This window comes from Eretmochelys imbricata, chromosome 16 (assembly GCF_965152235.1).
Source record: "Eretmochelys imbricata isolate rEreImb1 chromosome 16, rEreImb1.hap1, whole genome shotgun sequence".
Taxonomy (NCBI): domain Eukaryota; kingdom Metazoa; phylum Chordata; order Testudines; family Cheloniidae; genus Eretmochelys; species Eretmochelys imbricata.
This window is the reverse complement of record NC_135587.1, coordinates 6069088-6096680: the sequence shown is the minus strand read 5'-3', so window position 1 is coordinate 6096680 and position 27593 is coordinate 6069088. Positions and strand designations below refer to the sequence as shown.

The 27593-nt window shown below is 49.5% G+C and overlaps 2 protein-coding genes across 7 annotated transcripts in view; one reads left to right on the top strand and one right to left on the bottom strand.

The window, feature by feature from the left end:
• The window catches only part of GRIN1 (glutamate ionotropic receptor NMDA type subunit 1), a 73188-nt gene extending 72826 nt beyond the window's left edge, over positions 1 to 362 (bottom strand). For all 6 annotated transcript variants that reach the window (XM_077835762.1, XM_077835763.1, XM_077835765.1 and 3 more), the window contains exon 1: positions 105 to 362. In XM_077835762.1, coding sequence (XP_077691888.1) covers positions 105 to 362 — 258 coding nt within the window. The remainder of the gene's footprint in view (positions 1 to 104) is intronic.
• A 19495-nt stretch (positions 363 to 19857) lies between these two features.
• The window catches only part of LOC144276261 (cholesterol 7-desaturase nvd-like), a 46670-nt gene continuing 38934 nt past the window's right edge, over positions 19858 to 27593 (top strand). The window contains exon 1 of the mRNA XM_077836228.1: positions 19858 to 20212. Coding sequence (XP_077692354.1) covers positions 19858 to 20212 — 355 coding nt within the window. The remainder of the gene's footprint in view (positions 20213 to 27593) is intronic.

Below are 27593 nucleotides of genomic sequence, written 5' to 3'. Positions count from 1 at the left end.
GGCGAGGACGAGGGGCTGGGCGCCGGCGGGGTGAGTGGCTGGATGAGCGGCCAGGGGTGCCCGAGGCGATGCTGGCGGGGCTCCCGCGGGCCGGCCCCGGGTACCTGGCTGGAGATGAGGTCCTCGCAGACGGACAGGGCCATCTGGATGGCGTTGGGCTTGTGGGTGACCGAGGTGGCGTTCAGCTGGATCTTCCACGTGCCGTGGCGCTTGTTGGCCTGGTTCACCGCCTCGCGGAAGATCTGCTCGTGCTTCTTGGTGCTCAGCACCGCGCCGATGTTGACGATCTTGGGGTCGCAGCCGGCGCGGGCGAAGGAGAAGGAGACGAGCACGGCGAGCAGCAGCAGGCGCATGGTGCTCATGGGCCGGGGACTCGGCTCAGCGCGGGGCCAGGGCGCCCCTGCCCGGCCCGCTCAGGCGCCCCGGACGCCGCCCCAGGGGCAAGAGGCTTCGCCGCTCCCCGCCGCGCCCAGCCTCGGGGCTCGCCCCATCCGGCCGCCCGCCGAGCCCTCGGGCAGCGCGGCGCCAGCCCCGGCCGGAGCCGGCCCGGGCGCACGGCGCTCTCCGAGGTGCTGAAGTCCCGGCGCGCCCGGCTCCGCGTCCCGCTCTGGCTCTGCCCCGCGCCCCGGCACCTCGGGCGGCGGCTGCAGGCGCCGGCGTCCCGGCCGCGGTGCACAGGGGCGCGCTATGGGGCAGGGCGGCGGGGCGCGGACCCTCCTGCGCCGCCCTCCCCGGGGCAGGGGTCTGCGCTGCGCCCGTGCGCCACCCGCCTCCCGCCGCAGAGCGCTGCCCACGGAGCCCAGCGGGTCCCGCCGCTGACGCGTCACAGCGCAGCACTGCGGAGCCTCCGCTGCTGCCCGCCCCTCGCCGGCCCCGGGGCTGGGGAAGGGCTGCTGCGCCCGGCCCCTCCGCCCAGCCCGCCGCTCGCCGCCTGCCAGCTGCTGTGCGCAGGGCACGGCCCCGGCCCCGGCCCCGGCCCCCGCGGCGGGACACGCCGCCCTGTCCCCGAGGGCTGGCTGCCAGGAGCCGGTCCGGCTTTCTCCCCTGTCCTGGGCTCCTGCTGTGCTCCCAGACACCCCCGCCCCCGGCACCAGCCCACAGCACCTCTCCCCCGGCTCAGCTCCTCGGGCCGCCTGCAACCCCCGCTGCCAGTCCCAGCACGAGGAGCTGGTGCCCACTTTAGACGGGAGAGCTCATGATGAGGTCACCAGAATAGACAGAGAGCTGGTGTGTATGGAGATAGATAGATAGATAGATAGATAGATAGATAGATAGATAGATAGATAGATAGATAGATAGTGTATGGAGATAGAGAGATGATAACTAGTGGGTATGGCGATAGATCGATCAATCAATAGATAGTTGGTGTGTATGGAGATAGATTGATCCACAGCTGGTGTGTATGGAGAAAGGAAGGAAGGAAGGAAGAAAAAGAAAGAGGATAGTTAGATAGATGGTCTGTAGGGGGATAGATGGATTGATATATAGCTGGTGTGTAAGGGGATATGATGGATAGATAGCTCATGTGTATTGGGATAGACAGCGCAATCAATAGATAGCTGGTGTGTATGGGGATAGATACATTGATCGATAGATGGATCCTTGCAACTCTTTCTGTCCTAAAATTGTTCTTACTGGGAATTAAAGTGGGCCTTGGTGTGTATGGGAAATCTTTGAGAACAGTGTTTCTAGAGACTGGGATCTCTCCGGTACTTGTGTCTATTAGTGGGTTGCTCATCTAAGTTTTCTGGCTCTGGGTGAGCCTGGCAGAAGAGCTAAAGGAATGTGATCATCACAGTGGATTAGCAATGGATGTGCCTTGGCTTCCAGAAGGTGTGCTGACCTCCCTCCCCACACTATGTTAAACACCTTGCACTGCTCCAGAGAACACAGGGCAGCAAATAGACTTAGGATACCAAGCTAAGAAAGTGCCTATCCAGAGCACAGTGTGGGGCTTTGCAAATAAACAGGCCATCCCCATGGCGTGACTTGCAGAAACACAGCCAGGGGCCAGGTACTGGGAGGTGGCACCTGGAAATTGGTTGGGTTGTTTTTAGGATTTTGCAGGCACAAAGTAGCAGCCTGAGGATTGGGGAGAGTTTCTGGAGGTGGAGTGAACTGGGGCTCATGTCTGGAGGTTATTCTGCCCTGGGCCAGCTTTGGAAACCCTCCCTGATCCCTAGCATGTCATTCCCATGCCACCTGAATCCTCCCTGCAGACTCTCAATGTGACTACTAGGTAAGGAACCAACACGTGGGAGCTGTGTTGCCCATGAGTACATGTGCATGGGGTGAGGGAGGGAGGGAACCAGCAGGAGCATAAGGGATTGGGAAAGAGGTCAGATCTTTTATGGTGAGGAGGGAGCACTGGTGTACTTGCTAAGAGCAGAGAGGAATGGGGAGATAAGGCCATGTGCACTCAAGACTCCTAGGCAAGTTAAGGGTTAAACCCTCACACAGCCACAGTAGAAAGCAGAGTGATGTTGTCTTGTAGAAACCCATTTAATTCTGTATTCATCTGGGAATCCTTGGCTGCTTTTTTATGGCACATTTTGTGCTCTGAGTATTCCTATCCCCTTGGCAGGACACAGTTAGGCTTCCTGTGGGTAAAGGTCTCTGGATTCTCCAAGCAGCTGAAGGGAGTTTAGGTCTGCAATGCCTTTGAACAACACATATTTTGGGCTCCCTTTAAAGAAATGGGTGAATGGAGGCCAGAGAGAATGATTTTGTGAGCGCATGTGGTGAGTAGGCTCAGGGTCCAGGGCTGAAATTCAACCCAGTGCAGAGGACCAGCCTTAGGCCTATACACCTCTTAGCCAGAGAGGCTTAAGGGAGACTGACCTGGTGCCTAGGCTTTGCACTGGCCCTCTGCATGGGGGAACGTTGCCCTCTGTGAATTAGCGAACTGCTGGAGGTTGACTGGAAAGCCTGCTGGAGAATGGAGTCATTGGCCATGGATGCAGGGCTCCCCAGGTGCCATAGCATTTTGGTGTGAGCCTGTGAAACAATCCCCTTCCCTTAATGTTTGCCCAGGACCACTCTTAGGATTCCAGGGTTGGCCAGTTACAGGACATCTTGGGGTGCCCTTAAACTCAGCTGACTTGTTTGGGCAGGGGAGGTTCTCTGGGCCACCACTAGCCTCCTGCCAAAGGAGAAGTGGACCTCCAATAGTTTGTGCTGGGTTCATACTTCACCTGACAATTATTCAGTGGCAGCAGTCTCAGCTTAGAGACCAGGGACTGAATGGGACTGGAACCCAGACTATCCTTTCACCCAGGAGCTGTCTCTCCAGGTCAGGGGCAAGGCAGATGGATGGGAGGGTTAGTCACAGCTTGTTCTATGAATCCCCAGGACTTTGCTTTCTGGAGCTGTCCAGTTGGCACCTTTCAGCAGCAATAAATTAAAAGAAAAATGTGAACGCAGGAGAGTGCAGAGCCCTGCTCTTCTAAACGCATGGGACAGATGCCATCAGCATCCCCATGGTATACGAGCCAAAGGAGAGAGAGCAGCGTGAGCACTGCAGAGAAAAAACACCAATAGATATTTTTACATCGGTCATTTCTAGAATATTGTCCCAGCCCACCACTGTGCTCATTCAGAACAAATGAGTAGGAGATTTTTTTTCCCCAATGCAAATTTTCCTGCTGACGTCTTTAAAGTGCAAGTTGCTATGGAAACAGTTTTGTCAGCGTCCCATGTTCTCAAAATGTATGCGGTAGAAAAGGCTGAAGCAAAATGGCCTTTGTGTAAAGATGCAGGATGTGGAAGGTGGAGGAGAGCGCTGCTGCAAGGAGCCTTTCCAGGTGACAGCCCATACTGCGGAGGCTTTGAGGTGCATTCAGCCACTGAAGAGTGCTAATGAAGCTGATTTCAGCTATGGTGCTCCCAGTAAGAAAACAAAAATGGCCCCTGCTCAGTTTAACCCCTATGTAGCTTTGTGTGGAAACACACAGAAATCCCAGCCGAACTCTCAGCACCTCACTAAAGGCAAACCATGCACCAGAGACACCAAGAGTCATATTTTTAGCACCATTCTGCTGATTCTGCTCTTCAAAGCATGGAAATGAGGCACTCGTGACATCCTGAACACCTCTTCCCACCCCGCTAGACTCAGTTCAGACCAATTCCACTGTTCTGAATTCTGGGGGAGCCAACGCATGCAGTTCAGCTGCTGGAATTACATTTCTTTGGAAAGCAAAGACATTGGCCCTCGTATCTCTGTACATCCAGTTTTCAGGCAGCTGATTGTATCCCTCTCTTCTACCTATGTGGGGCACTTGTTCTTTGGGACAAAGACCATATGTTGGTAGGGGTGCGTACAAGCCCTCCTCCTGATCGGAGTTCCAGAGCAATACAGCTCCTCCCTGTGCCAGCTCTACATTAAAATGGTTAATTTGAATGAACAGAACATGCATATTTTAACAAAGGGCGTGAAATGAAGGTCCTCTAAAGAACCGAAGGGCGACACACTCATCCAACGTGGGACAGCTAATGAGACTCAATGATTCCTCTCAGGAGCATTGTCATGTGTCAGCCCTGACAGCAGGGTAGAGTAACAAAAGTAAGAACTGGCCAAGGCTGGGGGTGCATCAGGACAGTGAAGAAAAGATCTGGGAAACATTATCCAGCTTGCCTGTACTTTCCATGTAAAGCCTGTAGTCCCAGTAGCTTATAGAGTCACCTGCAATAAGCGGGGTGTGGGAGGAGTCTCCAAGGCCCCTTTCATGCTGCCCATGAATCCGGGATGGACACGCCTAGAGAATGGGGCTTGCCGTTTGTTTCTCCGCTCTGGCCAGTTCTCTTTTTCATTCCTGCAGACCAATGTTCCTGGCAGACAGCATTCCAGAGATCTGAGCAATGCCTGCTTCCCTCCCAAGCCCTGTCTCCAGCTGGGTTGCACTCTCCCTGCATCAGAGAGAGGTGAGATCACAAAGTGCAGAAGCCAGGCTCAGCCAGTTCAGAAGGCATCACCACATGACACCCTGACCTGCTGTGTCCTCCAGCTCTTTGATCATTTGAAGATACCTAGGTGCACAAGGAGACTTTTCCCAGCATGGGACTTGTGTAAACAGCAGTCACAACCACAGCCAGGAGCTGGTTCTCCTAATGGGAGCAGTCTGTAGTGAGTGCTAAATCTTTCTTCCTGCCCCCACAACCACATTAGCCTCTCAAGGTGGACGTGTTCGCTGACAGTGTGACTGCTTTACTGGCTTTCATTAAAACCTTCTCAGCACTGATTTTCAACCGAGTGACAAACATTTCACAACACACTGACTCATAAGGGAAGACACAAGAAGATGCATGGCACAGTCCCACTCTTCATGTCCAGCAATTGTCAAACGTGCTGGGGACAATTGTATGGAAATACCATTGGTGCAAAGTGCCCCATTCCCTCTACACAGTGTAACTCCTGTTTGCAGGCTGGATGTGTGGGACCAGATCCTCGGCTGGGTAAATTAACATACATAGATTCATAGATTCCCAGGTCAGCAGGGACCACTGTGATCATCTAGTCTGACCTCCTGTACAATACAGGCTAGAGACCTGCCCCACAGTAATTCCTACAGCAGATCTTTTAGAAAAACATCTAATCTTGATTTTACAATTGCGAATGATGAGGAATCCATGAGGACCCTTACTGAATTGTTCCAGTGGTTAATTACTCTTGCCATTAAAAATGTACACTCTATTTCCATTGACTTATCAATCCATTGACTGCAGAGGAGCAGCACTAATTTCCCCAAGCTGAGGACTGGGTTTGCTCTGCTGCAGCTCCGGATAGAGAAGGGGCGGGAAAGGAGTTGCTGTCAGAGCTTTAGCTAATTTTCATGAGAAGTGCAATTGCAGAGAACAATCTCCCCTGTGCCTGAATCTTCCAGCCCAGTCCACAGTGCTGGGGCCATGCTCTGGCTAAACCAATCCTAGAATTAGGTTAGACGCATGCGGCGGGAGGAGACACCTGCTCTCTCCTCCCCAACAACTCCTCCCACATGGCGCCTATCTGTCTAGAGTCCTGAGTTTAGACTGGAGAGCTTGAAATAAAAGCGTAGCACACCCCTGTCTGAAGGTACATGCAGGGATAAGACTCAGTGTTGGGAAAGCATGAATATGGAAGGACAGATGAGGGGTAAACATCACAACAAAGTGGGTCGGGGGAACTCACCCCACCACCAAGCACAAGGGATAAGATGCACAGTGATCCCCATGCAAGAATCTATATCAGGTCCCAATCAGAGTCCCCAAGGGATTGTGGAGTCCTAGGCCTGGTGGTAAATAATAAGATGGGTGAACTAGAGTGCCTTGTGTTAAAGGAGGATATTGATATAATAGGCATCACAGAAACCTGGTGGAGTGAGGATAATCAATGGGACACAATCATTCCTGGGTACAAAATATATCGAAAGGACAGAACAGATCGTGGGGGGTGGGGGGGAGAGAATGGCACTATATGTGAAAGAAAATGTAGAATCAAATGAAATAAAAATCTTAAATGAATCCACATGCTCCACATAATCTCTCTGGATAGTAATTCCAGGCTCTAATAAGAATATAACAGTAGGGATCTATTATCGACCACCTGACCAGGACAGTGATAGTGACGATGAAATGCTAAGGGAGATTAGCGAGGCTATCAAAATAAAAAATTCAATAATAGTGGGGAATTTCAATTATCCCTATATTGACTGGGTACATGTCACCTCAGGACGAAATGCAGGGACAAAATTTCTCGATCCTTTAAATGACTGCTTCTTGGAGCAGCTGGTACAGGAACCCACAAGGGAAGAGGCAACTCTCAATCCAGTCCTGAGTGGAGCGCAGGATCTGGTCCAAGAGGTAGCTATAACTGGACCACTTGGAAATAGTGACCATAATATAACAACATTTAACATTCCTGTGGTGGGCAGAACACCTCAACTGCCCAACACTGTGGCATTTAATTTCAGAAAGGGGAACTATGCAAAAATGAAGAGTTAGTTAAACAGAAATTAAAAGGTACAGTGACTAGAGTGAAATCCCTGCAAGCTGCATGAACACTTTTCAAAGACACCATAGTAGAGGCTCAACTTAAATGTATACCCCAAATTAAAAAACACAGTAAAAGAACTAAAAAAGAGCCACCGTGGCTTAACAACCATGTAAAAGAAGCAGTGAGAGATAAAAAGGCATCTTTTAAAAAGTGGAAGTCAAATCCTAGTGAGGTAAATAGAAAGGAGCATGAACACTGCCAAATTAAATGTAAAAATGTAATAAGAAAAGCCAAAAAGGAGTTTGAAGAACTGCTAGCCCAAAACTCAAAGGTAATAACAAAATGTTTTTTAAGGACATCAGAAGCAGGAAGCCTGCTAAACAACCAGTGGGGCCCCTGGACGATCAAGATACAAAAGGAGCACTTAAAGATGCTAAAGTCATTTCGGAGAAACTAAATGAATTCTTTGCTTCAGTCTTCACGGCTGAGGATGTTAGGGAGATTCCCAAACCTGAGCTGTCTTTTGTAAGTGACAAATCTGAGGAATTGTCACAGATTGAAGTGTCACTAGAGGAGGTTTTGGAATTAATTGAGAAACTTAACAGGAACAAGTCACCGGGACCAGATGGCATTCACCCAAGCGTTTTGAAGGAACTCAAATGTGAAATTGCGGAACTATTAACTATAGTTTGTAACCTGACCTTTAAATCAGCTACTGTACCCAATGACTGGAAGATAGCTAATGTAACGCCAATATTTAAGAAGGGCTCTAGAGGTGATCCTGGCAATTACAGAACGATAAGTCTAACGTCAGTATCAGGCAAATTAGTTGAAACAGTAGTACACTGTTGCAACCATTGTTATATATTTGCAGCAAATATTGTACAAAGGTTGTCGAGTGAGGTGTCTAGGAAAAGGCTATGATTTGCTGGTTATGATTATGCAATCTGTATGCATGTATCATTTCTGTATCTGAAGTTATAAGTATTAGCTCTATACTTGGATTTCAATGTTTGCTCCCGGGGTACCGCCCACAAGGTAGCTAGCCAGCACATCTTGGAGGGACTATTCAAATTAAGTAGCTCATCAAGGAACACTTGGTTGACAACGGACCAGGAGAGATGCCCATGTACATTGAGTGGACTGTCATGTAAACGTGCTGTCTGGAGTGCAGGTAATGGCTTCCTGCAATGACTGAGGGAAATTGGGCATGAACATGTGACTTGTCACTCCACCTTGTCACTGTAATTTTGCACAGTAAGAACAATGGGATGCCCTCCAAATGGCAAAAGCTATAAAAGGCCCTGGAAACACCTTCATTTTATCTTCAATCCTGCTTCTTTCCTCTGAAGAAACTTTGCTACAAACTAAAACTCTGAACAAAGAACTGAATGACCCATCCAAGCTATGGATGTATTCCAAAAATTTAACTTAAGCCAGCAGTTTTTTCCATCACTGCTACAAACCTGAACCAAAAACTTTTCTATTACTGTATGTAATTAATTCCTTTAACCAATTTTAACTCTCACCTTTCTTTCTTTTTATGAATAAACCTTTAAATTTTAAATACCAAGGGATTGGCATCAGCGTGATTTTTGGGTAAGATCTAAGTTTTATATTGACCTAGGTGTGTGGTTGGTCCTTTGGGATCAGAAGAACCTATTGTTTGATGAGACTGGTTGTAAAGAATCATTCTTCTCTGAATCTAGTGTTTTTGGTGATGATATAAGAATGGAAATGCTTGAGGAAACTGCCTTTATGTTTTCTTGTTAGCCAGTGTGGTAAAACAGAAGTTTACTTTTGTGGCTGGTTTGGTATATCTTATAAAAGAATAACCACCAGTTTTGGGTTGTGTTTGCCCTATTTCTCAGCAGTTCTTCCTAAACTTGGCACCCTCAGTTGTAACCCACTAAGTCACGGTTACAGTGGCATAGTTGGCAGGATTGAAAACTGTTTTCTTAGGAGCTATTACATCAGCCCACAGAGTCAGGGAGATCGGGGCCTTAATGGTAGACCCTCCTTTCCCGGTGTTCTGCAAGGACAAAATTTCCTTACAACCACACCCAGGTTTCTTCTTAAGCATCTTCTGAGTTTCATCTGAATCACTGCTTTCATCTACCAGTTTTCTTTCCAAAACCACATAACTCTAACCTGGAGACTGTTCTCCATCCTTTAGATGTCAGGAGGGCAGTAACCTTCTATCTAGACAGGACTGGATCATTTTGTACATTTCCTAAATTGTTTGTTTTATTTGCAGACAGATCTAAAGATTCTGCTGTTTCTATCCAAAGACTATCAACATGGATTTGGGGGTGTATTATAGCTTATTACAGTGCTGCCAGTTTTCCACCCCATGCTGGTGTGTCAGCTCACTCGATGAGGTCTGTCACGGGGTGACACTCACCCCTGCAGGGCCTCCTGCTAGTCTCTCAGGGAATTAGCTCTTCCAGCCTCTGGAGCGTCCTCTGCAGGCCGGTATCCCGCTTGCCGCTGGCCCCCGTGTCCCTCCCGGACCCCAGTGCCCCTTTTACTCAGGGTGCTGCCCCCTGGCAGTACCCCCACAGTCTCTGGGTCTCCCCTCCCCAGGGAACCCCACCCACTATCCCCACCTCACCTCAGTCTTTGGCTACTTCCAGTCACCATTGAGCCCCCGCACACTGGGGTGGACTGCAGTGTATAAGCCAATCATCACAGGCAAGGGGGGGTTGGACCAGCTGCCTCTACCTACCCTGGGCTGCATCCTTGTACCTTGATGGCCTTTGACAAGGCGCAGCCTGGGGCTTTCTGGGCAGGAGCGCCCCAGGTCCCTTGCCCTATTCCCCAGCCCTGCTCCCCTCAGGTACGCTATTCAGCTTCCCATCAGCCAGGCCCTTCTCCCGCTAGAGACAGAGAGAGACTGTCTGCTCCTGGCCCACTGCCCTCTTATAAGGGCCAGCTAGGCCCTGACTGGGGCATGGCCACAGCTGAGGCTGCTTCTCCGTTCAGCCTTCCCCAGCCACAGCCCTCCCCCAGGGCTGCTTTTAACCCCTCTGGGCAGGAGCGGGGTGATCACCCTGCTACAAGGTCACAATCTGCATTTACAGCTGTACTTAAAAATATCCCAGTATCTGAGATCTGCAGAGCTGCTACATGGTCCTCGATACATACCTTCTCCAGGCCCTACGCCCGACTCAATGCCTCTAGATCTGATGTGTCAGTTGGCAATGCAGTTCTTTCTCCTGTGCTGGGCTCTATTCCAAAGCTCCCTGCTCCGTATGGGGATGCTGCTTGGGAGACACCTGAAGTGGAGCACCCATAGGGACACCACTCAAAGAAGAAGAGGTTATTCACCTGCGTGGTAACTGTGGTTCTTCGAGATGTGTGTCCCTGTCGGTGCTTCACTGCCTGCCCTCCTTCCTTTCTGCTTCGGAGTTTGCTTCTGAGACTCAGCAGTGGAGAAGGAACTGAGAGTGATTTTACTTGCACAGCCTGATACAGCCTCGGTGCAGGGCATGAGGATATTGGCAGCATAGGCACAGGGCTGGAGCACCCTTGGAAAAAAAATTAGTGGGTGCTTAGCACCCACTGGCAGCCAGCTCCACCTCCTCCCCCCCAGTGCCTCCCATCTGCTGGCGGCCCTGCTGATCAACTCCTCCCCTTCCCTCCCAGCGCCTCCTGCCCACCGTGATCAGCTGTTCTGAGGCTTACAGAGAATGCTGGGACAGAGGGGTAGAAGCATAGACAGGGCACGCTCAGGCGAAGGGGCGGAACTAGGCAGGAAGAGGCAGGGCAGGGGCGGGGCCTTGGGGAAAGAGGTGGAGTGGGGGCGGGGCCTAGGGTGAGCAGGGGTTGAGCACCCCTGGGAGAAAGAGGAAGCCGGTGCCTGTGATTGGCAGTGCATGCGCAGGCTGGACTGACTCTGCTAATGAAAATCTCTGGTCGAAAGCACATGGGGCGCATGTGCCCCTGAAGTGCAGCACCCATAGGGACACATCTTGAAGAACCACAGTTTCTGCAAAGGGTGAGTAACCTCTTTTTTCTGTCCCTCATGCTGACTCTTACTTGCAATCTACTGCCAAAGAAACACAAGCACAGAACATAGTCTGATCAGCCATCAGAGACCTGGCAAACTTATCCCAGCCTGGGGCTGCTCAGGGCACTGCTTTTTAGCTGCCTCTCTGGTCACAGGCTCAAAGCCAGACTCTTATTAAACAGACGGCAAAAGGATAAAGAGAAGAAATAAGGTGGGGAAGGAAGAGGAGTCACAAGGGAAGAGTGAGAGCAGGAACTCCATGCTCACATTCCAGGTGTGGCTCAGGACTTAGCTGAAGCCAGTGGAGTCATGTGGGTCCCTCCTTCTGGCCTGGTCTGTTCAGGACATCTCTCAGGATCAGGACAATGAAAGCCAATAGTGTCATGATGGATCCCAGGTTCCCAGAAGACACTGGGCGTGGGAGCCATTATGGCAAAGCTCACTCCTTTCAATCTATCTGTCTGCCCCCTGGTTTCATAATTCCCCCAAAGTATCTTTTTAAAAACCCAAGAGGGGGTGATGGGTGGAACATCCCATCCCCTCATTATTTTGTTCACCAAATAGGCTTAATTTCCAGCACACCAATGTCAGTCCCTTAATTTCCAGTGCCATTCTCCATTTGCTTACCAATGATGATTTTCAGCACAGTCCAGGATGGGGATCTGGACACCTGTGTGTTTGGACTAATCCAATCCTTTGGTCTCTTTGCTGATTTTTAAGTAAGCAGAATCTGGATGAGATCTCCCCTGACATCTAGGGGTGAGCTGTGGAAAAAGATTTCAGAAGCTGATTTTGTTTGCATGGACACACCCACCATGCCTAGGTGCTCAGCATGATGGGACTTCTTGCCCAAATGATCACTTGTGGCTGGTGTTGGATCCCCAATCTCCTTGTTATTGGGGAAGGAGTAATAAAGGATTGTTATCCTTGTTGTGTGAACTGAGGGCAGCAGAACTGTACCTGGCCTACCCCAGTGGAGGGACTCACCCTCAACTGAACAGCACTTGCTAGGCAGGGGACATGGGTTCCAAAGCCCAATGACTTGGGTGTGGTGGGTTCTTTTGAGTTATTTAGATACCATTTGTCCCTTCATAGTATAATAAAAGAGCTAATTTAGACTCAACTGAGAGTCTTGTTACTTGCTGAAATCACTGATACCTGGGTCTAAGTATTAGATCTAGTCTGAGATGTTGTAAGAGACTGCTAGTATACCAGCAGTGAGGCTATCCCCCCTAACAGCTGAAATAATTGATAGTGTTGTGTGTGTGGGGGAGCCCTGAAGGCATCTTGGTGAGTGGGCAGCTGGTAGAGAGGAGTAGAGCCCTGCAGAGATGTGGGTATTGGGGTGATAAGTGAGTGCCCAAGCAGTGCAGTGTGTAAGGTGCCTTCTTATCCTGCCCCTGCCTTCCACACGGGGTGGGAGGTGAACTCTGCCAATGAACCTCTGAACTCTGGGGCTGCACTGGCCAAGAACAGCAACTGTGAGTGGGGTACAGAGAAGGGACAGGCACATTAAAGACACTTTTGGGTTGCCGGACTTAAGACTCTGAGGGGAAAAGGACACTGCCCAACTTATGTTGGGGTGGGTCCTTTTGCTCATGGTTTGTATTTATGAACCCTAGTTGTTCTCTTTTCCCAAATTAATGCCAAGTTAATTCCCTCCTTTTATTAAAAGTTTTTGCTACACTCAGATTCTGTGCTTGCAAGAGGGGAATTATTGCCTCTTAGAGGCACCCGGGGGTGGTGTGTAATTGTCCCAGGTCACTGGGTGGGGGCTCGAGCCGGTTTTGTGTTGTATTGTTGAAAAGGAACCCCTAGATACTGAACCCGGCCTTTCTTGCTGCTGGCTCCACCTGGCAGAAGGGTTACATTTACAAACAGTTTTATGTAAGAAGACGAGTTGGACTCTCGTTACCTTTGACAACAGGCGTCTGTACAACAAACCTTAGCTGGAGATGTCACTGCTAACTCTGCTCCAAATCCAAAACAAAACCTCCAGTAAGTTACAGTTCAGGTTGCTAAGTACCATTCAAGGGAAAAGTCGTAATGAACAGGTCCACTATACTCCATTCACATGCATACCATCAAACAGAAACATTCTCTCTGCCCCATTGTCCGGATATCACCATTAATACTATGGTCAAATCATTATGAATGATAAGACAAATGGTAATTTCTTGTTCGGAGGTCACTCACTCTGTATAAGGTGTGGTGCTTCTCAGCCAGTAATTATATCTTGCCACTGCTTTATATTGTGGTATCCTGCTCATCTGAAGGTCACACACTTTGTTGTTTCTGTAGCTAAACCCATTGCTCACCCCAGGGGCTCCTTGAGCCTCCCCCCCACAAGCTCCCTGTATGCCACGCTCCCATTTCCCCGCTCTTTCAGGGACCCCCTGCAACTCCCCCCAACTTTGCTCCTGCCAGGGGCTCTGTGATCACATGGTCCCGCATTCTCCCCTCAATGCCAGGGACTCTGTGTGCCCCTTATTGTCTTCTCCCCAAATACCAAGGTCCCCCCTTCTTCCCTGAAAGTCAGGTGCTCTCTGTGTCCCCCTGTTTTCTCTTCTGCAACCTGTCAGGGGCTGTGTGTCACCCCATATTCCACTCCCTCCAGACCATTGATCCCCATTCTTCCCTCATACCAGAGACTCAGGGTGCCCCTTCATAGCCTTTTTCCACCCATTCCCTGATATGCCCTTTTCTGCCAGGTTCCATCTGGCTCCCTTGCCACCATACCAGGGGCTTACATTCCCCCCACCCCGTGTGACACTAAACACCCCTGTATTCACACCCTGCAAACTATCATAGTAATCTTTGTATCAAAATATGCCTTGTGAAGTATATTTGAAATCTCATAACTCTGATCAGTAATATTCTTGTGTGAGATATGTATGTGGTGAGTATGAAGAGTTATGAATATATGCTGGAATTATGACTGTGAACAAAGTACGACAAGGGGAATTAGTGAGCAGGCCTGTCCTAAACAAGCGAATGTGGGTGCCTCAATTTACATAGAAGCAGTAATCAGGGCCATCAAACCACTGGGGGAGGAGATGGCAGGAAACAAAACAATTTTCATTCCAGCAAACATGGGGGGAGTGGGTGGAGGAGAAAGAGCATGGAGCTTTCTTCACCCCTGACTCCATGTCGCCTTCCTCACAGCTTGAACAAACTTTTCTTTGAGGGGTAACCTTCAGAAGAATCCATTTCAAAAGTTACTGATCTATAAAGCCAGGGGGATGAACCTCAAGTGGCAAGTGATCGAATCAATACAATACAATATTACTGAATTATAAAAGTGTATCAAGTGAGTTTCTTTCTGAAAGCTAATAAGATACTGGTGATGAATATCATTGTGAAATGTCTGTATTTACACTAGAGGAGGGACTATGGATACTTAGTGATTTTATGGACAGTTCCTCAGTTTTGTCACATAAAAATAATGGCTCAGGTGTGGGAATCGCCCTCACATCCTCTGCAGTGAAGACCAATGTAAATAATTCATTTAACTTCTCCTCAATGGCCTTGTCTTCCTTGAGTGCTCCTTTAGCACCTCAGCAATCCAGTGGCCCCACAGACTGTTCGGCATGCTTCTCGCACAACCTACTCTGTCATTCCTATATCTTTTGAACCCAGGTATTACTGTGTCCTATCACTTATCATCCTTCCACCAAGTTTCTGTGATGCTGTATAGAAACCCCGCACGGGGCAACAAGGGGTTAATGAGCTGCTCTGGGTTCAGCCAGCCGCATCCCACCACACCTGCAAGAGATGCTTAGACTGGAGGAGTTAAAAGGGAGCAGAACAGGGGCTGATCAGGGAAGAGAATGGACCTTTAACTTTGCAGGATCTTTCCCCACCACAACTGCCTGAAGCCTTTTTGAGGGAAGTGAGGACCTGAGTCTGATAGAGACTGAGAGAAAGGCTTCCCCCCCACTCACACACTAACTCAACTTGTTTGTATTAATAATTCCCCTTGTTTTTCTTTAAGGACTATGCCGGAAGGGGAGAGACTTGGAAGGGACCTGGCTGGAGGGCCCAGTCCCAGTAAGGGACACGCCACTGCAGAGACAGAGCAGCTGGCGGCTGCTGCCCTCAGGACAGAGAGAGCTGCTATGCCATGGCCAGACATAATGAGGCAGTGGTGAGCTGTCCCCCTTCACAGATGCCTATTGTATCAATATCCTCCTTTAATACCTGGCACTCAAGTTCACTCACCTTAGTATTTAGACTTCTAGCATCTGTTCAAAAGCACATGTAAAATGTGTCGATATTTCGCTGTCTGCCTTCATGTGATGGAACTGAACGGGATGCTTTTACTGGTCCTCTTCAGCTTTTACCTGCACTTCATCAACTTCTCTGTTCTTCTCTTTACTAGGGTATAGCATATCCCCTTTATAAATCATCCCCTCAGGCAGGGGTCCCCAAACTGTGGTATGCGTACCCCTGGGGGTACGTGAGACATCTCCGGTGGGTATGTGGGTGAAATTGTGTAATGGTGGATTTTATTTAGTAATGATTTTACTTACTGCTTTTTTATAATAGGCTACTTAGACAAAACTTTAAAACTCTGTGGGAATTTGTTATATAAAATATGGCAGTTAATTTACTTCAAGATGTACCAATGAGAACACAGACAGATCGAGATGCTGATGTACAGATCGCCTTCAATCACCGTACAGCACGGGTTCCGTTGCTCAGCAACTGTCCAGTCTAACTGAGCTCAGAACTTAGTCAGAGTTTGCTTTTTGGGGGTTGTAGATGTCACACTATAACTATATCTGTAACAGTGAAATATCAACGGGTGGCTAAAGACAGGTCATGTTAAGAGGAACACACGAAGTATCAGTGATGAAAAGTGAAGTGATGAAATTTGTGTTGCCAGTATCAGTGCCCTTGCTGAAACAGCTGGTGAGACAATGACTCAACACACGTCTCTCAGCCTGTGAAGTGAAACGTGGACACCAAGGACAAACCAGGATCTACATCAAAGAAATGTACATATGAAGAAAAGCACATCCAAATGGGATTTACTTGGACTGGAGACAGTGAATACCCTCAGCTGCAATGTGTGTTATGTGGTGAAGTCCTGTCGAGTGACAGCCTAAAACCGACTCTTCTACACAGACACTTGGAAACAAAACATGAACAACACAAGGACAAACCACCGGAATTTTTCAAGTGGACACAGGCGCAGCTAATGGCAGGAAAGAAAGTTTTGTGCTCTGCTGCCACTGGCAATAGGAAGGCCCTTGAAGCATCAGACTCAGTGAGTTTCAGAGCTGTGAAGTCAGGAAAACCTCATGCCATAGTAGAGGAGCTAACACTGCCTGCGACTGCAGACATGGTAAGCGCTATGCTTGGAGAGAAGGCCCAGAATTAATTCAGTTAGTGCCATTATCAAACAACACAGTATCACGTCGAATTGATGACATGGCCAAGGATGTTCTAACTCAATTAGATGTAACCCTTCTGCCCGTCAGAGTTGGCAGCAACAAGGGCCAGGTTCAGTATCTAGGGGTTGCATTCCAATACACAATGCAAAACCGGCTCGAGCCCCCACCCAGTGACCTGGGACAAATGTATAACACCACCGCTGGGCGCCTCCAAGAGGCAGTACTTCCCCTCTCCAAGCACAGAGTCTGAGTGTAGCAAAAGCCTTTTAATAACAGAGAGAAACAATATGGCATTATGTTGGGGAAACACCACCAACAGGATTTATAACACAACCCATGAGCAAAAAAAACCCAACCCAAGCAATTTGGGGCATGTCCTTTCCCTTTGGTTCTTGAGTCCAGCAACCCAAAGTCACCCAAAGTCCCAAAAGTCCAACAACCCAAAAGTCTCTGTCCCTGGTCAGTGCAGCACCAGAGCTTGAAAGTTTATCTGCAGAGTTTTACCTCCCAACCTGGGTGGAGATGGGGGGGGGGGGGGGTTTAAGGGGCACCTGACATGGTCCAAAGCCGATTGCCCCACCTCTCCACAGGGCTCCACTCCACCAGCCGTCCCACAAATCACTCCTCTCTACCAGCCACACCCCATGAGCTGCTCCAGCCATCCCACAAGCCACTCTGCTCTGCCAGCTGTCCTGCAAACTGCTCTGCAATACATCTTCAGGCTCCCCCACTACTTAACACAACCCTCAGTGATTTCAGCCTTTAGTAAGTTTATTTCTTTTGTGATTTCGGCCTGTAGCATGGGAGCATCGGTGCTGGTGCACTATTGACCCAAAGTGAATTCAGCTCAGCAGCCTGTGACTAGTTTCCTAATAAAATCAAAATTAGCTCTGATATTCCACAGTGGAAAGAGAAAGCAGTACAATTAGCATATAAGGCCCTCACCAGGGACCCCTCCCCCATACCACCAGGTATTAATCCCTAACCTCTCTATTCTCTGACTTTTGGACCCCAAGTCCCTTGCCTAGCGAGTGCTACTTAGTTGATGGCGAATCCCTCCATCATAACAAAAGGCCAAGTACAGTTCCATTGTCCTTGATTCACATAATCAGGATAATTACAATTTATTCTTCCTGCCCCAATAACAGAGAAACTGGGGATCCCACAACAGCCAAAGTGACCATTTGGGCAGCTATGGGCTCATGCTAGGCAGGGTGGGTGTGCCTATGCAAATGAGATCAGCCCCTGAAGTTCTTTTCCATAATTTGCCACAACTCACCACCAGATGTCAGGGTGGAGCTCATCCTGACTCTGCTTACATAGAAAACCATGTCACCAGCAGCCAGTACTTTGCACTGCAGTTGGACAAATCCACGGACATGGCAGGCTTAGCTCATCTTCTGGTGTATGTGCAGTACATTTATATGGGAGGATATTTTGGTTTGCCAGGCACCGTCTACCAGAACAACAGCTGAGGAGACTTTCTGATTGCTTGACAGCTTCATAAATCAACACAGCACCTGGTCATGATATATTGGCATCTGCACCGATGGAGCAAAGCCAATGACTGGGAGGCATAGTGGAACGGTGACGTGTATCAGAGCAGACGCTTCCAAGGCAATGTGCGTGCTTTGCAGTATACATAGGGAAGCACTTGCTGCCAAAAGCATGCCTACCAACTTGAAGGAGGTGCTGGACCATGCTGTGAACAGGGTAAACTTTACAAAGGCTTAACCCTAGAATTCCAGAATAGTTTCTGCTCTATGTAATGAGATGAGAAGCGAGCATGTCAATCCATGGCTCCACACGGTGGTGCGATGACTGTCACAGGGCACATAACTTAGGGTTATTATGGGCCTACATTTAGAGAATGTTTATGTGTATCTGGGTCTCACGCTCCCTCTCTAAACCCATTTGCTAGCTCCTCTGGTCACTTACGAGCTGGCTTTTTAAACCTGTTCTCCCTGAGTTAGCTCTGCCCCCTTGCCAAGGGATCCAAAGGAATTGGGGATCAAAGAATGGCAGGGTAGAGCCTGGTAGGGAAACGCTCAGCCTGGCCTAGCGGGCCACTAGGCTCAGCACACCCCCAGGGGACCCAGCCAGGAGCTGTCTTTACACAAACATGAAAAATTCCAGCCCAAGTGAAATGTGATTAGTTCCATTGATGAGGATATCATGGGCATTCAGTGTTATTCTGCTGGGACTGCAACCTCTCATCTCTATTGTCAGTAAACCTGGCACCGTGGAGTCACTAGTTCCAATGCATTCCCAATGTGAGAGGTGACAAGTACAGAACTCTGGAGTCTGGGGAAAGAGAGACAAGGGAGGCCTTGCCAGTCTGAAAGGGCGCGGGAAACAGCCAGGGGACAAACACTTCTCCACTGATAAGCACCAACTCCCTCGTGTCCAGAGCAGCTGGCACAGCAGAGAGCAGGTTTTGAGGGGTCCTGTTTCAGCAGAGATGGCAGGGTAAGGCAGCTGGTTAGAGGAAAGGAGAAGGGCTGGGTCACAAAAGGGGAGGGGAAGGGGGTAGTAGGGCAGAGGTTAACCCCAGGCACAAACCTCTGCCTAGATGTAGGGAAAGGTGGGATGTATTAGGGTAGGGCCCCACTGTGCTAGGTGTGCTGCAGACAGAGGGTGAGACAGTCCCTGCTCCAACAAGGCACAGCCTACACAGACTAAAGGTGGGAAGGGGCCCAGGTGTTCTGAGTATCAATCTGCTACCTTATCAAGGGGATCCCAAAACCCAAAGCAGCAGGTGGGAGGAAGAACCATCAGATGGGCAGGGGGCTGGGAGCCAGAACTCCTGGTTCTGGTGGAGCTCTGGATGAGCTGCTGGTGCCTGAGGCCAGTCACTTCTCCCCTCTGTGCCTGTAGGGCAAAAGAGAACTACCCCTGCTTGATGAGGCCAGGCTGCAGGCTCAGCCACAGGGCCAGGGAGCCCCTGCTCACATTTAGGGGGAGGGGGTCCTGCATTTCCCCCTGTGGTGTGTAGCCAGGCTGTTCGCAGGAGATCAGCAGAGAAACTGGGGGAAGTTATTGCTTTGTTGGGACCAACTTCTGCTGGTCCAGACAGGGGCGCTGGAACCATTTGTATAGGGGGGAGCTGGAAACCCTGTATGAGATGGAAACCACTTCAAGCCAGGGGGTGCAGCAGCCCCCAGCACCCCTCTTCCAGCACCTGTGGGTCCCGAGGATCCCTGGGCAGTCGGACCCCAGGTCTGACTCGGGGCCAGCTCCGGACAGGGCTGCTGCCCTGCTGTGACCTCCGCGGGGCGGGCCGGCCCTGGTGCCCCCACCCGCACGGGCATCCGGCTGCCCCGGCAGGACTGGACGCTCCGCCCGGGGAGCCCGCTGCGGCCCGGGAGGCTGCCGGTCCCGCTCTGCCAGAGGGACCTGTCGGGCTGGAGCCGCGCCAGCCCCCGCCCCCGGCCGGCAGGTATAAGGGCGGCGGGGCGGGGCGGGCAGAGCGCGGCGCGATGGAGCCCTGGCCGTCCCGGAGCCTGGCGCTGCTGCTGTGCGCCGCGGGGGCGCTGCTCCTGCTGCCCGCCGGGGACCCCGGCAGCTGGGGCCGGGCGCTGCCCCTGCTGCTGCTGCTGCTGGCCGGGGGCGCCGCCCTGCTCCGCCTGTGCGCCCGGCCCCTGGCCCTGCGGCGCGCCCCGGAGCGCGTGGGCTACCTCCCCGAGCCGGGCTGCAGCCGCCACCAGGCCGCCCGCCGGGCGCGCCGGAGCCGCAGGGCCGGGGAGCTGCCGCCCCTCTACCCCAACGGCTGGTACCGGCTGCTGGACTCGCAGGGGCTGCCCCGCGGCGGGGTGCGCAGCCTGGCGGCGCTGGGTGAGTGCGGCGCCGGGGCAGCGGCCTCTGCTGCCCGCGGGGCCGGGGGTGCAGCGAGCCGGGCTCGCCTTTGCGCGCCGAGCCTGCTCCGGGGGCCCCGGGCAGGACTGCGGGGGCGCCGCTGCTGGCAGCACCCCGGGGCCGGCTGAGCCGCCTCCCGCCCGGCTGGGGGCTGCAGAATTCATGCAACCCTTTCGCCAGGGGGGGCTGCAAAGCGAGCCTGCCGCGCCGTCTTCCCCCCGCAGCTCCGGTCCCCTCCCTGCTCCAGCCCCTTTGCTCTCACCAGGGTGTCAGGTGGCACGCCCAGGAGCCCCCCGCTGCCTGTCCTGGTCGCCAGCACCAGATGGCCTGTGGCACCTTCTGATTTCGATGTGTGCTAAATTTGTGCCAGGGCTGAGCCCCTGGTACCTCCAGGCTCGGCAGGTCGTAGCCCCGGCACCTCTGGGCCTGCCACATCAGTTATGAAAGTAAAAAAATTGTTTGAGTCCCAGCACCTACCTGCTTGAGCCCCACACTTCTTTCATTACAAATTAAGCACTGGCTGGGGGTATCTGTCAGTGGGGGCCCAGCCGCTGCTTAGGCCTCTGGAAGCTCTTGGATTTATCTGAAGGAGAACATGTCCAAAGCAGTCTTTTGGGAGCACTTGCAGGGATCACTGCCTGTGTGGCTAATAAGAATTCACATAGGTTTGCTTTGGTACCACAAAATTCTCAACATACCAGTTTGTTAGCACCAAGAAAACTGGAATTTTTCAGACCTAGTTAGTAAGCTTTTCTGTCCTACACTGAAACTTGTTGAAGAACAACACTCTCTGCACATTGGATAAAAAGGGGAGAAAAGTCTGATATTCATCTGGGAATTTGCGTACCATCGCTCGTTGGACTAGCAGCTTACTGTACATGATCTGTAGGCAGCCTGGTACTTTGCACACAGTCCCTTCTTAGGTCAGACTGTTGTGTACAGTTCCTGACAGTTTGTAAGTAGTTTCTGACCATCGTGGTAATTTGTGGCTGGTGCTGGACAGTTGTGCACGTGTGTTGACCAGACTGGAAGTCTGATGTCTCTCCCAGCCTGAGTAGATACGACAAGCGTATTTCTAAGATGGCATGAAAATTAGCAGACACTCCCTGCTGGAATTAGGTTGACCAAGCTCCTGGCATGTTTTGCAGACATAGTCTTGCTCTGACTGGCTTACTGTACTCACTCCAGGTGTGTGTGGAAAAGTAGGTTGCACATGCTTCCTTGCCATGCATGCCCCTGGTCAGGCGTGCACTTAGCACGCATTCCTTTGCTCCTGAGGGAATTCTGCGCCAAAGCAACAAAAAATTCTGCGCACAATATTTAAAATTCTGCAAATTTTATTTGTCAAATAAATGTGGAGGCTGTAGCATGGCAGTGGGGAGCACAGGCCGTGGGCTGCACAGAGGTGGGAGATCACCCTGCAGATCCCCCGCCCCCCGGGACATGGACTCGACAGTGGGGCTGCACCCAGCCCTGACACAGCGCATGGGCCAGACCTGCCCCAGAAACACCCTGGGGTCTTTACCCTCCATGCCAGATGCACCAGGTCTGGGCAGGCAGGCTCAGCCCAGCAAGATCCAAGTGTGTGGGGGGATCCAGGTGTGGGGTGAGAGGCAATCTGGGTGAGGGTGGCTCAGGGGAGTCTGAGTAGTGGGGGGTTCTGGATGCACAGGGGCTCGTTGTGGGTGCAGGGACAATGAGGCTCAACTGGTGAAGGTGGTTGGGGCTCAGCAAGGGAGGTCTGGGGCTTGGCAGGGGTATTCTGGGTGCTGGGGGAGTGAGCCTTGGTGGTGTGGGGGTCTGGGTGCAGCTGGCTGGGGCTTAGTGGGATGGGAGTCCAGGTGTGCGGGGCTCATCTGGGTGGTCCAGATGCAGGAGGGTGGGGTTCATCGGGGTGGGGTGTTGATTATGGGGGGCGCAGTGGAGGGTGGTCTGAGTGCAGGGGGGGTCTGGATGCAGGGGGAGTGGGGCTCAGCAGGGGACTCTGGGTATGGGGTGGTCTGGATTCAGGGGGGTTGGGTGCATGGAGAAGCAGGATGGGGGTGGGGTGCAGCACTTCCTGCAGCTGGGAGAGGTTTCTGGGTGGTGGGTCTGACCTGGCCCAGCTGCTCCTTGCTGTCCTGTCCTCCCCTGCCCCCAGCCCCCAGCCCAGCAGGGACTAGCAGCTAAGCTGGGTGCGGGGTAGGAGCCACCAGTGGGGGCATCCCCAGCCCCTCCCGCACCCCCAAGTGGTGGTTTACCTCTCTGCTGGCTGCTCCAAGCACCCAAAACAATGCACCTGTGCTACTGGGGAGGGGGTGCATGACCGCTCTTGCGGCTTCCCTTTGCTTCCCTGTCAGAAAATCTTTTTTCTGCCGGGAAGCAAAGAAATCTGCAGGGGACATTCATTCTGTGCAAGCCCAGTGGTGCAGAATTCCCTCAGGAGTATCTCTTGCTCTAGCTAGCTTGCCCTGCATGCTGCAACTGGGACAGGCAGTTTGCGGATGCTCTGTGTTGGGCTCATCTTCCTGACCCTGCAGCAGTTCCCGTCCAGCTGCTGGGGCTCTCTGTTTCCGGGTGGCCCAGCCCCAGTTGTAGTGGTATGAAGCACAGTGGCAGGCCAAATAAAATGATGTGCTGTGCTGGATGTGGCCCTGTGGCCTCTAGGTGCCCGTCCCTGCTTCAGCTATTTGTATTATGGTAACGCTGACTGAGATTGCATAGTAGAACCCCCGTTCCCACATTGTGGTATATAGCAGGAACTCCCTTCCCACTCAGCCGTGTGGGAACGTACAGGGTAGGTTGGTCATGACTCCCTTGTGGGTTGGAAGATGGCTATTGGAAGAAAAAGGGAGATGTTGGAAAACCAGCGGAATTACAACAAATATATCAGAAAAGTGGGAATTCCTTGCTGAGGAGGCTAACTAAGCTGAAGGAAGTGAAGATGGACAAAATGGTGTTGGCTTTCTACTGCCTGCAAACATTCTAGCTAAAAGAAGTTTTGGGAGGACAGTGTGGCATTGAGAATTACCATCTGTTACCCAAGCATGCTAATAGCAAGTTAAATCCTGATCATATTGAATTCCTAGCTGATTGCATGCCTGTAGACAAGATTGTGTACTTCATAAAGCATGGGCAGTGTAACACAGAACACGTGCTTGGCTCAAAAGGAGATAATGGCAAATCAAAGACCATGGATGGTCTAGATGATCTGATAACAAATAAAAAAACATTTCTACAAGCTCAGACTGGCTGCTTCATAATCAAAGGATTATGCAGAAAGAAGTAAAAATGGAAAAGGTGTATGTAGTTAAATGATTCCCAACTGAAACATGTTCCTGCAGCACTTCTGGAACATGTTGCCCCATCCTGGCTGCACAGAAGTTAACAGATAAATGTGGAAATGGGAAGAAGGTAGTGTCGTCTCTGAAAAAAATCAGATCAAATGCAAGAAAAGGCAAATCTGGAAGGAAGAAAACATGACTAAAAGATGATCTGCAGGCATCGGTGACCGTGGATTCCATTCTGATGAGTGAGGACAAAATTGATGCTGCACAAGAAACATCAAAACAGTGGAAAACATGACAAGGGGATGAGCCCATACAAATCTGTTCCCAAGCAAAAAGAAGTGTCTTCCTTTGCATGAGATGAGTTTGATCCAGGAACACGAGAGGTTTCAGGGTCTCCCCAAACAAACTGACAATTCTGTTGGAATCCCTAATAAGATCTCGACCCATGAAGAGTGTTCATGTATAGAACATTCTACATTAATGTTGAAGACACAAAGTCTCTCTTGGACACAACTGGCTGACAAGAAGTTAGACAGATCTTGTAATGGTAGCTTGTTGGGCTTATTAGAATTGCTTGCAAGGTATGATTGTGTGTTGGGAGATCATGTGGAAGCTATTAAGACCTGTACCACACTGGTGATGTACTTACCGAACTGAATTCAAAATGAATTTATTGGTAGGATCCCAAGAAAAGCACACTGGACTATTGTCAACAAGATTAGGGAAGTTAAATGCTTCTATATTCTGTCTAACTGTACGCTGGGCCACTCCTGAACAGAACAAATGTCTCTGGTATTACGTATGTTGAGGTTTCGAAGTTGAGAGCTTTGTAGATTTCATTGATATCCACTCCAAAACAGGGCAGAGTGTTATGGAGATTATTGTAGAGAAGCTGAAAAAAAGATGGTTTAGATATTGCTGATTGCAGGGGGAAAACCTATGACAGTGGAACTCACATGGCTGCAGCACACAAAGGTGTTCAAAATCGAATTCAGCAGAGAAATCAATATGCGTCTTTTGTTCTATATGTTGCCAATTCATTGAATCTTGTTGGGGAACAACCATTGGAGTATCTTCTCCAAGTTGTTCTATTTCTTTCGAATTGTCCAAAGATTGTATACCCTTTTTTCTGCTTCTACTGGTCATTGGGATGTATTGAAAAAGCATATCATCACTAAGTTAAAATACCAAAATATGACAAGATGGTAGAGCAAAGATAGAGGCAATCCATCCACTATGTAATCAGGTTGAGGGTGTTTTTGATGCATTAGCTGAGATCAAGGCTTCACACAATCCTTACACCAGAACTTAAGCTGGAAGCTGATAGCTTGAGAATAAACAATTCAAAGTTTACATTCGTTTGGCTGAAATGTGGTATATTATCTTATCACAAATTAAAGTTGTGTGTGTGCAAAAAATTGCAGCGTATGGAACTTGAGATTCAAATGGCTCATGGTTTACTTGGTGGCTTTCAAGCCACTTTATTGGAGTTAATCTTCTGGGTTCATAGCTTGTGAAGCCACAGCTTCCTTACATGGAGAAAAGTTAAGAATATCCACACAGTTCAAAAAGAACCAATTTTAAAAGAGGACTGTAATGCCAAGTGAACTTGCAAAGGTCAGATGGTCATCAGTTCCTGAAAAGTTTTTGAATGAGAGATTTTCGACCCCCTCTTATACACAATATTAACACAATTGGATAGGATGTGTAAGTACAATGGAGTCAATGAAAATTTTGCTTTTTTTGATAGGGAACAAACTGAAAAGTATCACCAGCAAAGACCTAAAGAAATGTGCTTGCTGCTTGCTAAGTTTCTGCCCTAAGGATTTAAACTCTGAGGGTTTTTGATATTGAGCTCTTCACCTGTTTCTGCAAGCAAATCTTTAGGGATGATTGAGAAATGGAAGCACAAATTGATCTCCTTAGTCACTTTCACAAAAGGTCTTTACATGTGAGTTTCCCTACCACAGAAACAGCACTGTGGGTTGTTGTTTGTTTTTTTTTTTTCTTTTCCTGTCTACCTGTAACCATGCCTGCTAATGAAAGACTTTCAGCAAGCTAAAGTTAATCAAGATCTATCTCAAATGTCTGTGGGACAAGAAAGGTTAAGTGATCTGGCAGTTATTCCTGCAGAGAATTCAGAAGCAAGACAGGCTGGGATGAGCTAGTTAATGAGACTCCTAGCCTTCTCTGAAGCAAAGTCCCGTTGTAAAAGTACTTAGTAGTGATTGTGGGATGGTTGGGTTTTTTTGCAGTGGTGGTATGGGGGGTGGATTTGAGGCTAATAATACATCACGTTTTCTTGCACAGAAGGTGGTACAATATTAAAAGTTCGTTTTAACTGGGGTTTGACAAGTATTAAGTCTTTCTAACATGACTCTGTATTAGACAGGCCTATGTGTTTATTTTTATTGTCCCTTAACTTTGGGAGTATGTGGTTCTGGATAATTTAAATCAATAATTCTCATTCTGTTTAGGTGTATTAAAGATTGATTCGGTCATGGTTCCAGTAGTATTATGTTCTCACTTAGTTTTATTATATGCACTATTTTTTGTAGTTGGTGCAATGTCAGAACCAAGTATTCTAGGTAGTTTTTATTAATAATTAACCCTTTATTGCCTTGAATGGATAGTTAAAGGTCAGTTCAGCTGTTTTTTTTCTGGAAGTATTACTTTGCTCTCTTAGTTGTATTCCATATATCATTTTTTGTCCTCTGTGCCACATTGAAACCAAGTATTCTGGGCGGTTTTATTAATGAAGCTATTTATCGCCCAGTATGGGCACTCGAAGGTTGGTTCAAAAGAGTTTTTCTATAGTATCATGTTGTTCTCAGTTACTTCTTGTTCTCAGTTACTTGTGTTATCTGTATCCTTTCATTCTCTGTGCAACTTTGGAACTCAGTGTTACAAGTGGTTTTAGTAATGAAGCTATTTATTGCCTGGAATGGCCAGTTAAAGGTGGATTCAACCAGATTTTTTCATTAACACTGTTATTCTCACCCAGTTGTATTATATGTATAATTTTTGTAACTGTGCAACTTTGGAACAGACTGTTCCAGGTCCTTATTGGTGTTTAAAAAGGGTTCTGGGCCAGAATGGGTTACTCACTAGGTGCTATTAATAGACTCTCAATCCTAGAATATTTTCCTCAAGATTATCTATCTATATCCACTGTCTTCAAAATCAGGTTTATTTATTAAAATGCTGTTCTGGGCCATTCCAACTCATTCTGGATTTTACCCGCTTCTGGAATGACCAGACTGGATCAAAGCCCAGGTCCATCTAGGCCAGTGTCCTGTCTGTGGCAGTGACCAACACCAGATGCTTCTGAGAAAGGTGTAAGAGCACTGTAGTAACAGAAGTGGAATAACTTGCCTCTGACATTCGTCTCTTTGTTGGAGATTGCCCTGAAGCAGGAATCATAGAATCATAGAATATCAGGGTTGGAAGGGACCTCAGGAGGTCATCTAGTCCAACCCCCTGCTCAAAGCAGGACCAATCCCCAATTAAATCATCCCAGCCAGGGCTTTGTCAAGCCTGACCTTAAAAACTTCTAAGGAAGGAGATTCTACCACCTCCCTAGGTAACGCATTCCAGTGTTTCACCACCCTCCTAGTGAAGAAGTTTTTCCTAATATCCAACCTAAACCTCCCCCACTGCAACTTGAGACCATTACTCCTTGTCCTGTCCTCTTCTACCACTGAGAATAGTCTAGAACCACCCTCTCTGGAACCACCTCTCAGGTAGTTGAAAGCTGCTATCAAATCCCCTCTCATTCTTCTCTTCCGCAGACTAAACAATCCCAGTTCCCTCAGCCTCTCCTCATAAGTCATGTGTTCCAGACCCCTAATCATTTTTGTTGCCCTTCGCTGGACTCTCTCCAATTTCTCCACATCCTTCTTGTAGTGTGGGGCCCAAAACTGGACACAGTACTCCAGACGAGGCCTCACCAATGTCGAATAGAGGGGAACGATCACGTCCCTCGATCTGCTGGCAATGCCCCGACATATACAGTTTAACATCATTCCAAATTCAGTTGTTCATTATGATAATTCTGGATAATCTCAGTCCCATATAAACAATCACTTCTT